This window comes from Silene latifolia, chromosome 6 (genome assembly GCF_048544455.1).
Source record: "Silene latifolia isolate original U9 population chromosome 6, ASM4854445v1, whole genome shotgun sequence".
Taxonomy (NCBI): Eukaryota; Viridiplantae; Streptophyta; class Magnoliopsida; order Caryophyllales; family Caryophyllaceae; genus Silene; species Silene latifolia.
Window position 1 is genome coordinate 1,815,955 of NC_133531.1, and position 12,898 is coordinate 1,828,852.

Below are 12,898 nucleotides of genomic sequence, written 5' to 3' on the forward strand. Positions count from 1 at the left end.
CAACCTTCATTGAGGAAAGGATCCAGAACTTAACCTAAAAAAGACACTATTCATCTGGTATAATCTTCCTTATCTCTCTACAATATACATTCAGCCAAGTAACAACTTATCCCTTAAGTTTACTGACTTGAGCGTCGGAGTGAGTACGCTTGGCACAAAGCCAAGCCCTCAGTTCGTTCATTGTTACAGGAGAGGCCGAGAGGAACAATTAAGGAAAGAAGGATCCAACCAAGGACATCATTCTACAAGCTACGAGTGGTAACGAATATCTGCTCTGGAATTAAACCCGGAACAAAAGCATTTTTTTATTCTTTGTGAAGAGTATTTTAAGTACTACTTGCCTCAAGAGTCAAGATAACAATGAATTGCAAAATGGACTACTACGGTACTTTATTATGCGGAACTTAAAAAAAGTAATGTTATACGCGAAACTTTAAAAAAGTTTATAAATTATTATTATTTTTCTTTATTTAATGGGGACAAGTGCCCCTGCAAGCTTCCTCGCTCCACCATCGCTTAAGTATTATAAGGCTAATAGATGAACCTTCTCAACCAAAACTTTAAGATGATGGTTGATGTCCAACAATTATATTTATTTCCTATTAAAGACGACCGTTCACCTATTTAAAATTATCTTTACTTGAGAAAGGATTAATTAAATATGCAGCTCCAAGTAGGCTATATATTATACAATTAAGTACATGTTACAATAACCTTGAGGTTTCCCACAAAAGCAAAGAACAAAGAACACATAGTAGTAGTTGTGAATTGTGAGCAATGACATATGGTGAAGAGAAGAATGAGACACCCAAAGACCCTGGTCTCGGCCGGGATACCGCCTCTCCTTCCGTTGATTCGGCATTGGTAATATTTTTCTCTAATTAAATAGCAACCCCCCTGTTTCTTTATATATACATTTCGAGACACTTACTTCTCTCTTCAATATTTTTCAAAATATAAGTTTCAAATGTTATCATATATATTGTCATATGAACGAGAACGACATTTTCGTAAGTAATTTATTGATATAATTTTTATAATTTTCGAACATACATATTTTTGTAGATTAGTCAAATGTTTATCTCAGAAAATGCAAATCGTCGTATATAAAAACAAAAATGAAATATACTAGTGTAGTTGCACATAATTGAATCCTTTCACTATATTGAAAGGATGTTGATTTGACTTATACTCTCACTCATCCACACCAAATGTTACACCGATTTTTTGGCATTATTAATGACTGTAGAAAATCTCTGGTAATAGTCATTTGAGATTTTGTTTGATTTATCGTAATGAATGTCATAAGAATATCAAATTTTATAATTTTTAATATTGTGTAATTAAGGATATTCACGCACCTGATCGACAACTGTGATAAAGTCAATATAACCTTTGGTGTGGATGAGAGGAAATATATAGAGGAGGGGGATTTAAACCCGTGTACTGACCTCCGTCTTAATCACTAGGGTAAAACCAATTCGGTAAAGTAATTATTAAGATGAAACACAGGATGAATTACTGGTTAAAGAAGCTGAAGTCCAATGTCTTGTACAATCCCTTCCAAAGACAACCACATTACAGGGCATAGTTGAGCTAGTCAACTATCAAGGCTTCTGGTGTCCTAACTTTTCCAATAACATGGCAAGCATCCTTGCTTTTCAATCACACTTCTGTGCTCGCGACACCGATCTCATCATCGCTAGCTTTCCTAAAACAGGTATATATATGAGTCTTGTATAAGACAGTCTCACTATTTAAACCAAGTCAGGTTCCTTATTTATTTACTACCTCTCATTCATCATATACTTTACATTTTACCTTTTCAGTATATTCAACATATTCTTCACGTTTTCTTTTCTGGATCTAAAATGTATGGTTAACAGTTAACACAACATAATAAGTACTACGGAGTAATTTTTAAAAGTCACATGCATGTGAGATTTTAAAAATCCTTTACGAATGAAAGTGAGTATAATTACGTTATAAAATTAATTTGTGAAACAGGCACTACCTGGTTGAAATCCTTACTTTTCTCGGTGGTTAACCGCGAAAAATATGATATTAAGCAGAGTCCTCTGCTTAATAATCATCCACATGAACTCGTTTACCGGCTAGAGATTGATGTTTATGGTAATGCCTTCGATTATCCTCGGCCTCAACATCTTAGTGAACTTCCTTCACCAAGGCTTTTTCACACTCACTTACCTTACATCTCGCTTCCAAAATCCATCAAGGATTCGGAATGTAAGGTCATATATGTGAGTCGAAACCCTATGGACACGCTTGTGTCGCTTTGGTACTTTACCACGAGTGCGTTGAAGAAGGGGGGTGTGGATGTTGAATATAGTATGGAGGATTGTTTTGAGGAGTTTATGGAAGGGAAATTGGGCCATGGGCCCTTCTTCGAGCATATTATTGAGTACTGGAAGCAGAGTTTAGAACAGCCTGAGACAGTGTTGTTTCTGAAGTACGAAGATTTAAAGGACGATCCTATAGTAGAGCTGAAGAAGTTGGCTGGATTTGTTGGTGTGCCCTTCTCTTCCCAAGAGGAAAGCGAGGGTGTCATTAAGGAAATAATCGAGTTTTGTAGTATTAATAACTTGAAAGAAATGGAGGTTAATAAGAGCGGAGTTATCAACGAGTATTTTGAGAAGAAGAGTTACTTTCGAAAAGGGGAAGTAGGTGATTGGACTCGATATTTCACTCCTTCCATGGTCGAGAGGATGAACAAACTTATGAATGAAAAATTCGAGGGTACCGGTTTATCGTTCAAACTTGGTTGATTGCTAGTGTTTCGATTTGTGAATTTGAAATGTGTTCTTGTTGAAAAATGAGGTTCTGTACGGAAGACTGGTCTTTCAATAACTTATTGAAAGACCGTCTCTCCCAAGTTTTAGTGTTAACGTTTTTTATTGTTGTTTTGTTCTAATAAAATTTTATCAATAAATATAAGTCCGTCTTTCAGTGAGCTATTTGTCAATTGTAATTGTACTCGTTTTTCCTAATATATCTCTAATATTCCTTCTGTCCCGGTCATTTATTGTCATATTTTATTTTGCGGTGTATCAGGTTAAGTAGTACTCTAAGCCTCTAAGGTACGGAGTAGTATTTTTCACGGAAATTTGGAGACACATCATATATTGTAGGTTGTACCTATGTTAAACCCACGGTTTTTGGGACTCATTAGTGATCTTACGGACCTATGTTAATAACAACATTAGGTCTCACGTTCGAAATTCCTACCGCCCTACTCCATATATTGCAATGTGCTTATGACATAGTTAAGGTTTGACAAAAACTTACTAAATACGTATTACTAAGCGGATTGTATGAATAAAAATACAAACATGGGAAAGCAAGTAATTATTAAGAAAAGGAAGTGAGAAAATAAAACGTAAATAAGGTAATTTTTTAATTTTTTCCTAAACTAATTAGGAGTACTTAATTATAGTTGAAAACTAGATAGATAAGGTATAGTTAACGTGTGCTCTAAGAAAAACCGATATATATAATGGAAATTCATTCCGAAATTATCTTTCCATATTTTTTAATCACTGCCAAAATCTTTTTTTTTTTTGATGACGAGGAGGTTGGATCCTCCCCGGATACAGGACCCCACCCTGCTAGGCGCCTGTACCATGTGAGTTTTTTCCCGCGGGGATTATTCCCTCTCCGGGCGTCAGGTCCCCAGGAAAGTGTTCATCTAGGGAATCGAACCCAGGACCTCGCAATTCCTCCTTAGGAGGCTTTGAGGTTACCCTGGAATTCCACTAGACTCACACATCTTGGGTCACTGCCAAAATCTTGCTTAAAAGTAATACGGAGTATATATTTGTCTAATTATTACAATAAGAATAATGCAAAGAAAGTGTTAGGATGCAAAACTCATGTCCCACATCTTTAGAATAATAAAGATGAAAGCTCATCTTTATAAGTGTCTACAAAATATAATAGTACGAGACCTTTTGGGAAGGAGCCCAAGAGTAAATCCGTGAGGGCTTGGCCCAAAGCGGACAATATCGTACTATTATGGGTTGTGGACACATATGTAGCAGAGGCCAACATGGGGATATTCACGCTTTCGCACAACAAGTGGTATCAGAGCCCAAGGTTCTACTTGGGATAGACACAAAGATTCATCAGGACCAAGACTTGAAGGTGGACGTACACTGTAAGGCGTGGAACTCCTATAGCTCGAGGGAGAGCTAATATGTTCGCGTAAGGCGACATTTGTCTCATGGTGATGAGACGGCAGGCCGTCCAAGAGAAGATCGTCAGCGACCCGGCGAGGTCGGCTGAGGCTTAATGGAGGCAACAAAAAGCGGTCCATGGTAAGTCCAATGGCGGTTCTGGGGCGACGCACTGAGGCACTGGATACGGACCCAATCCAGGGTATATTGGATGCAGAGGAGTTTGTTACGCAAGTGTAGCACAAGCCCCATGAGACACATGGTGTGTCATTTAAGGGGAGGTTATCAAGACTTGGTGATTCGAGTGTCTAGAAGTTGGGGCTGTAGGTTGTGGGAGTAGAGTTCTCCATGTCGGTCAAGGTCTGAGTCAAGATGATGGTCCTTGATTTGAGGGGAGGATTGTTAGGGTGCAAAACTCATGTCCCACATCTTTACGATACGGGTCTATTTTGATTAATAAAACCGTGTTAGCGTTTTTTTTAAAGCTGGGACTGCTTTCTCAATTTGTGCTGTTCTTCTACGTGAATCCGTATTGAGAGACCTCTCCCGGAGTTTTTGTGCCGTGATTATTATTACGTAATTCCTCCGATTCATTTGTTTATTTACGTTTGATAACAAAATATTCCTTGAATTCCAAAATTCACGTGCAAGATCCGTTTGTTGTGTTAATGTTCTTTCTTTAATTATTTCTTTCTCTTATTTCCTATGCTTGCAGGTCTGAACCCAATAACATTAGCCAAAAACCCGAAACTTTCGGATCATAGTAAACTTGCTAGATCCCTCAGAGTGAGAAATGGCCATATCAGAAACACAAATTCTCGTAGACGGGAGATATCCGTCTATAATTATAGACAGGCTAAATATCCTTCCACTTTAAGCATAAGACAAGCAACAAGTTGCATGGTTGGGCCAAAAAATGTCAACATATTTGACTCGTCCTTCACTTTAGACGGATATATCCGTCTATAGTGAGACTAATTGTATCATAAAATACAAATTCACAACAACAACCCCGTCTTTCTCACCCACGACCTCCCTTATTTAGACGCCCAAACCACCACCCACGGTGGTCGACATTGGTCAAGGTTGATCTTATTAAAGTCACGACGGTCAAGGGCAACTACTAAGGTCCACGACACTGTTCACGGTGGTCCGTACGGTGTATAAACGTTAATTTAAATTATTAAGATGATATAAACATGAGTTGTGACGATCTTACCTTTCATCGCTTGCTTTATTTGCCCTTTCCGTCTCTTAAACTCCTTCTCTTATTTTTATGATTTACTTCTCAGATTTAACACGGTATTTATAGTGTAAGATTAGAGAGAAAGCGAGGTCAATTAGAAAACTATTATAATTTACCTTATTCTAATTAGTATAGGAATTACCATTATATTATTATTATTATTATTATTACATGTATTACTCTTACCATAACTAGGATTCCCTCATACTATTTTTACTAATTTATTATTGCCATAACTTATTATTATTATTGATATAATTATTATTACCTTTATATATTATTATTTCTATATTATATTATTATTAATTCCCGATACAAATCCCGATCACACTCATACTAGATGAACCATAAAATTCGACCCAACTAACAATGGCACACGACCCAATGCTAAATATTAGATAAACCCAATTCCCGACTTGGATACTTAATATATTACTTAATTAACGTCTTATTGTAATTATTATTAGAAATGCCTTTAAGAAATTATTAATTACATAAATTATTCGCATTAATTATTATTAAATTACGGGGTATTACACCCGGTTTTTCAATCACGCGTCCGAGGTCATTTCAGAAGTTAATCTATTCGATTCAGCCTCAAATAACGAGCATTAATCCATTTTTCACGATTATCCGAGGTCGACGAATGCTGGTTTATGGCATACCGGCACCTTCAAATGTCTTCCGTTGCTACTCAAGTTTTGCGTGGCCCCTTAATCTGACCCGAGGAACTTTGTATGTGATTTCCGGAGAATTTTGTTCCGGGACCTGGAATCCCGAAAAACCGTGTATTATTACACTTCAATTTGAGCCGTTCGGGAGGTCGTACCGGACCCTGTTTCTTTTTCTCCCAGTTTTTCAATCACGCGTTCGAGGTCATTTCAGGAGTTAACCTATTCGATTCAGCGTCAAATAACGAGCATTAAACGAGTAATAATCTATTTTTCACGATTATCCGAGGTTCGACGAATACTGGTTTATGGCATACCGGCACCCCCAAATGTCTTCCGTTGCTACTCAAATTTTGCGTGGCTGCTTTATCTGACCCGAGGAAGTTTCTATGCGATTTCGTAAAATTTTGTTCCGGGACCCCGAAATCCTGAAACACCGTGTATTATACACTTCAATTTGAGCCGTTCGGGAGATCGTACTGGACTCTGTTTCTTTTTATCCCGATTTTTTAATCACGCGTCCGAGTTCATTTCAGGAGTTAACCTATTCGATTCAGCCTCAAATAACGAGCATTAAACGAGCATTAATCCATTTTTCACGATTATCCGAGATTCGACGAATGCTGGTTTATGGCATACCGGCACCCCCAAATGTCCTCCGTTGCTACCCAAATTTTGCGTGGCCGCTTTATCTGACCCGAGGAACTTTCTATGTGATTTCCGGAGAATTTTGTTCTGGGACCCTGGAATCCCGAAAAACCGTGTATAATATATACACTTCAATTTGAGCCGTTCGGGAGGTCGTACCGGACCCTGTTTATTTTTCTCCCGGTTTTTCAATCACGTGTCCGAGGTCATTTCAGGAGTTAACCTATTCGATTCAGCCTCAAATAACGAGCATTAATCCATTTTTCACGATTATCTGAGGTTCGACGAATGCTGGTTTATGGCATACCGGCACCCCCAAATGTCTTCCGTTGCTACTCAAATTTTGCGTGACCGCTTTATCTGACTCGACGAACTTTCTATGTGATTTCTGGAGAATTTTGTTCCGGGAGCCTGAAATCCCGAAAAACCGTGTATTATACACATCAATTTGAGCCGTTCGAGAGGTGGTACTGGACCCTGTTTCTTGTTCTCCCGGTTTTTCAGTCACGTGTCCGAGGTCATTTCAGGAGTTAACCTATTCGATTCAGCCTCAAATAACAAGCATTAAACGAGCATTAATCCATTTTTCACGATTATCCGAGGTTCGACGAATGCTGGTTTATGGCCTACCGGTACCCCCAAATGACTTCCGTTGCTACTCAAATTTTGCATGACCACTTTATTTGACCCGAGGAACTTTCTATGTGATTTCCGTAGAATTTTGTTCCGGGACCCTGCAATCCCGAAAAACCGTGTATTATACACTTCAATTTGAGCCGTTCGGGAGGTCGTACTGGACTCTGTTTCTTTTTCTATCGGTTTTCAATCACGCGCCCGAGGTCATTTCAGGAGTTAACCTATTCGATTCAGCCTCAAATAATGAGCATTAAACGAGCATTAACCCATTTTTCACGATTATCCGAGGTTCGACGAATGCTGGTTTATGGCATTCGGGCACCCCCAAATGTCTTCTCTTGCTACTCAAATTTTGCGTGGCCACTTTATCTGACCCGAAGAACTTTCTATGTGATTTTCGGAGAATTTTGTTCCGGGACCATGGAATCCCGAAAAACCGTGTATTATACACTTCAATTTGAGCCATTCGAGAGCTCGTACCGGACCCTGTTTCTTTTTCTCCCGGTTTTTCAATCACGCGCACAAGGTCATTTCAGGAGTTAACTTATTCGATTCAGCCTCAAATAACGAGCATTAAACGAGCAGTAATCCATTTTTCACGAATTTTCGAGGTTCGACGAATGTTGGTTTATGGCATACCGGCACCCCCAAATGTTGTCCGTTGTTACTCAAATTTTGGGTGGCCGCTTTATCTGACCCGAGGAACTTGTGATTTCCCTAGAATTTAGTTCCGGGGCCCTGGAATCCCGAACAACCGTGTATTAGACACTTCAATTTGAGCCGTTTAGGAGGTCGTTCCGGACCTTGTTTCTTTTTCTCCCAGTTTTTCAATCACGCGTCCGAGGTCATTTCAGGAGTTAACTTATTCGATTCGGCCTCAAATAACGAGCATTAATCCATTTTTCACGATTATCCGAGGTTCGACGAATGCTGATTTAGGGCATACCGGCACCCCCAAATGTCTTCCGTTACTACTCAAATTTTGCGTGGCCGCTTTATCGACCGATGAACCTTCTATGTGATTTAGGAGAATTTTGTTCCGGGACCCCGGAATCGAAAAACCGTGTATTATACACTTCAATTTGAGCCGTTCGGGAGGTCGTACCGGACCTTGTTTCTTTTTCTCATGGTTTTTCAATCACGCGTCCGAGGTCATTTCAGAAGTTAACCTATTCGATTCAGCCTCAAATAACGAGCATTAATCCATTTTTCACGATTATCTGAGGTTCGACGAATGCTGGTTTAGGGCATACCGGCACCCCCAAATGTCTTCTGCTCCTACTCAAATTTTGCGTGGCCACTTTATCTGACCTGAAGAACTTTCTATGCGATTTCAGGAGAATTTTGTTCCGGGACCATGGAATCCCGAAAAACCGTGTATTATACACTTCAATTTGAGCCGTTCGGGAGGTCGTAACGGACCCTGTTTCTTTTTCTCCCGGTTTTTCAATCACGCGCCCGAGGTCATTTCAGGAGTTAACCTATTCGATTCAGCCTCAAATAACGAGCATTAATCCATTTTTCACGATTTTCCGAGGTTCGACAAATGATGGTTTATGGCACACCGGCACCCCCAAATGTCGTCCGTTGCTACTCAAATTTTGGGTGGCCGCTTTATCTGACCCGAGGAACTTTCTATGTGATTTCCGTAGAATTTTGTTCTGGGGCCCTGGAATCCCGAAAAACCGTGTATTAGACACTTCAATTTGAGCCGTTCCGGAGGTCGTACCGGACCCTGTTTCGTTTTCTCATAGTTTTTCAATCACGCGTTCGAGGTCATTTCAGGAGTTAACCTATTCGATTCAGCCTCAAATAACGAGCATTAAGCGAGCATTAATCCATTTTTCACGATTATTCCAAGTTCGACGAATGCTGGTTCATGGCATACCGGCACTCCCAAATGTCTTCCGTTGCTGCTCAAATTTTGCGTGACCGCTTTATCTGACCCGAGGAACTTTCAATGTGATTTATGGATTATTTTGTTCTGGGACCCTAGAATCCCGAAAAACCGTGTATTATACACTTCAATTTGAGCCGTTCGGGAGGTCGTACAAGACCCTAATTCTTTTTCTCTCGGTTTTTCAATCATGCGTCTGAGGTCATTTCAGGAGTTAAGCTATTCGATTCAGCCTCAAATAACGAGCATTAAACGAGCATTCATCCATTTTTCACGATTATCCAAGGTTCGACGAATGCTGGTTTATGGCATAACGGCACCCCAAAATGTCTTCCGTTGCTACTCAAATTTTGCGTGGCCACTTTATCTAACGCGAAGAACTTTTTATGTGATTTCCGGAGAATTTTGTTCCGGGACCATATAATCCCGAAAAACCGTGATTGAAACACAGGGAGAAAAAGAAACAGGGTCCGGTACGACCTTCCGAACGGCTGAAATTGAAGTGTATAATACACGGTTTTTCGGGATTCCGGGGTCCCGGAACAAAATACTCCGAAAATCACATAGAAAGTTCCTCGGGTCAGATAAAGCGGCCACGCAAAGTTTGAGCACCAACGGAAGAAATTTGGGGGTGCTTGGTGTGCTACAAACCAAAGATTCCGAAACTCGATTATCGTGCAAAATGTGTTAAAGCTCGTTATTTGAGGTTGAAATCGAACAAAGTTGATTCTGAAATGAGCTCGGACGCATGATTGAAAAACAGGAGAAAGAGAAACAGTGGTACGACCTTCCGAACGGTTGAAATCGAAGTGTATAATACATGGTTTTTCGGGATTCCGGGGACCCGGAACAAAATTCTCCGGAAATCACATAGAAAATTCCTCGGGTCAGATAAAGCGGCCACGCATAGTTGGAGCACCAACGGAAGACATTTGGGGGTGCGGTGTGCCACAAACCAGCATTCGCCGAAAGTCGGATTATAGTGAAAAATGTGTTAAAGCTCGTTATTTGAGGCTGAAATCGATCAGGTTGATTCCTGAAATCGAACAGGTTAATTCCTGAAATGAGCTCGGACGCGTGATTGAAAAACAGGGAGAAAAAGAAACAGGATCCGGTACGACCTTCCGAACGGCTGAAATTGAAGTGTATAATACACGGATTTTCGGGATTCCGGGGTCTCGGAACAAAATACTCCGAAAATCACATAGAAAGTTTCTCGGGTCAGATAAAGCGGCCACGCAAAGTTTGAGCACCAACGTAAGAAATTTGGGGGTGGCGGTGTGCCACAAACCAGCATTTGCCGAAACTCGGATTATCGTGCAAAATGTGTTAAAGCTCGTTATTTGAGGCTGAAATCGAACAGGTTGATTCCTGAAATGAGCTCGGACGCATGATTGAAAAACAGGGAGAAAGAGAAACAGGGTCTCGTACGACCTTCCGAACGGTTGAAACTGAAGTGTATAATACACGGTTTTTCGGGATTCCGGGGACCCGGAACAAAATTCTCCGGAAATCACATAGAAAATTCCTCGGGTCAGATAAAGCGGCCACGCATAGTTGGAGCACCAACGGAAGACATTTGGGGGTGCGGTGTGCCACAAACCAGCATTCGCCGAAAGTCGGATTATAGTGAAAAATGTGTTAAAGCTCGTTATTTGAGGCTGAAATCGATCAAGGTTGATTCCTGAAATCGAACAGTTAATTCCGAAATGAGCTCGGACGCGTGATTGAAAAATAGGGAGAAAAAGAAACAGGTCCGCACGACCTTCCGAACGGTCAAATCAAGTGTATAATACACGGTTTTTCGGGATTCCGGGGACCCGGAACAAAATTCTCCGGAAATCACATAGAAAGTTCCTCGGGTCAGATAAAGCGGTCACGCAAAGGTTGATCACCAACGGAAGACATTTGGGGGTGCCGGTGTGCCACAAACCTGCATTCGCCAAAACTCGGATTATCGTGAAAATGTGTTAAAGCTCGTTATTTGAGGCTGAAATCGAACAGGTTGATTCCTGAAATCGAAGAGGTTCATTCCTGAAATGAGCTCGGACGCGTGATTGAAAAATAGGGAGAAAAAGAAACAGGGTCCGGTACGACCTTCCGAACGGCTGAAACTGAAGTGTATAATACACGGTTTTTCGTGATTCCGGTGTCCCGGAACAAAATTCTCCGGAAATCGCATAGAAAGTTCCTCGGGTCAGATAAAGCGATCACGCAAAGTTTGAGCACCATAGGAAGATATTTGGAGGTGTCGGTGTGCCACAAACCAGCATTTGCCGAAACTCGGATTATCGTGAAAATGTGTTAAAGCTCGTTATTTGAGGCTGAAATCGAACAGGTTGATTCCTGAAATCGAACAGGTTGATTCCTGAAATGAGCTCGGATGCGTGATTGAAAAACAAGGAGAAAAAGAAACAGAGTCCGGTACGACCTCCCGAACGGCTGAAATTGAAGTGTATAATACACGGCTTTTCGGGATTCCGGAACAAAATTCTCCGTAAATCACATAGAAGTTCTACGGGTCAGATAAAGCAGCCACGCAAAGTTTGAGCACAGACGGAAGACATTTGGGCGTGCCGGTCTGCCACAAACCAGCATTCGCCGAAACTCTGATTATCATGAAAAATGTGTTAAAGCTCGTTATTTGAGGCTGAAATCGAACAGGTTGATTCCTGAAATGAGCTCGGACGCATGATTGAAAAACAAGGAGAAAGAGAAACAGGGTCTGGTACGACCTTCCGAACGGTTGAAACTGAAGAGTATAATACACGGTTTTTTGGGATTCCGGGGACCCGGAACAAAATTCTCCGGAAATCACATAGAAAGTTCCTCGGGTCAGATAAAGCGGTCACGCAAAGGTTGAGCACCAACGGAAGACATTTGGGTGTGCCGGTGTGCCACAAACCTGCATTCGCCAAAACTCGGATTATCGTGAAAATGTGTTAAAGCTCGTTATTTGAGGCTGAAATCGAACAGGTTGATTCCTGAAATCGAACAGGTTGATTCCTGAAATGAGCTCGGACGCGTGATTGAAAAACAAGGAGAAAAAGAAACAGGGTCCGGTACGACCTTCCGAACGGCTGAAACCACGGTTTTTCGGGATTCCGGGGACTCGGAACAAAATTCTCCGAAAATCACATAGAAAGTTCCTCGGGTCAGATAAAGCGGACACGCAAAGTTTGAACACCAACGGAAGACATTTGGAGGTGCGGTGTGCCACAAACCAGCATTCGCCGAAAGTCGGATTATCGTGAAAAATGTGTTAAAGCTCGTTATTTGAGGCTGAAATCGAACAGATTGATTCCTGAAATCGAACAGGTTGATTCCTGAAATGAGCTCGGATGCGTGATTGAAAAACAGGGAGAAAAAGAAACAGGGTCCGGTACGACATTCCGAACGGCTGAAATTGAAGTGTATAATACACGATTTTTCGTGATTCCGGTGTCCCGAAACAAAATTCTCCAGAAATCGCATAGAAAGTTCCTCGGGTCAGATAAAGCGGTCACGCAAAGTTTGAGCACCATAGGAAGATATTTGGAGGTGCCGGTGTGCCACAAACCAGCATTCGCCGAAACTCGGATTATCGTGAAAATGTGTTAAACCTCGT

General features: G+C 41.0%; 1 protein-coding gene across 1 annotated transcript; it reads left to right on the forward strand.

Moving 5' to 3' along the window:
* The first annotated feature begins 742 nt into the window (after positions 1 to 742).
* On the forward strand, positions 743 to 2,884 carry LOC141658457 (cytosolic sulfotransferase 5-like). Its single transcript, XM_074465404.1, has 3 exons — positions 743 to 864; positions 1,513 to 1,720; positions 2,008 to 2,884. Exons 1-3 carry the CDS (start codon positions 778 to 780, stop codon positions 2,784 to 2,786), a joined length of 1,074 nt encoding a protein of 357 aa, XP_074321505.1. The 5' UTR covers positions 743 to 777; the 3' UTR covers positions 2,787 to 2,884.
* The last annotated feature ends 10,014 nt before the right edge of the window (positions 2,885 to 12,898 follow it).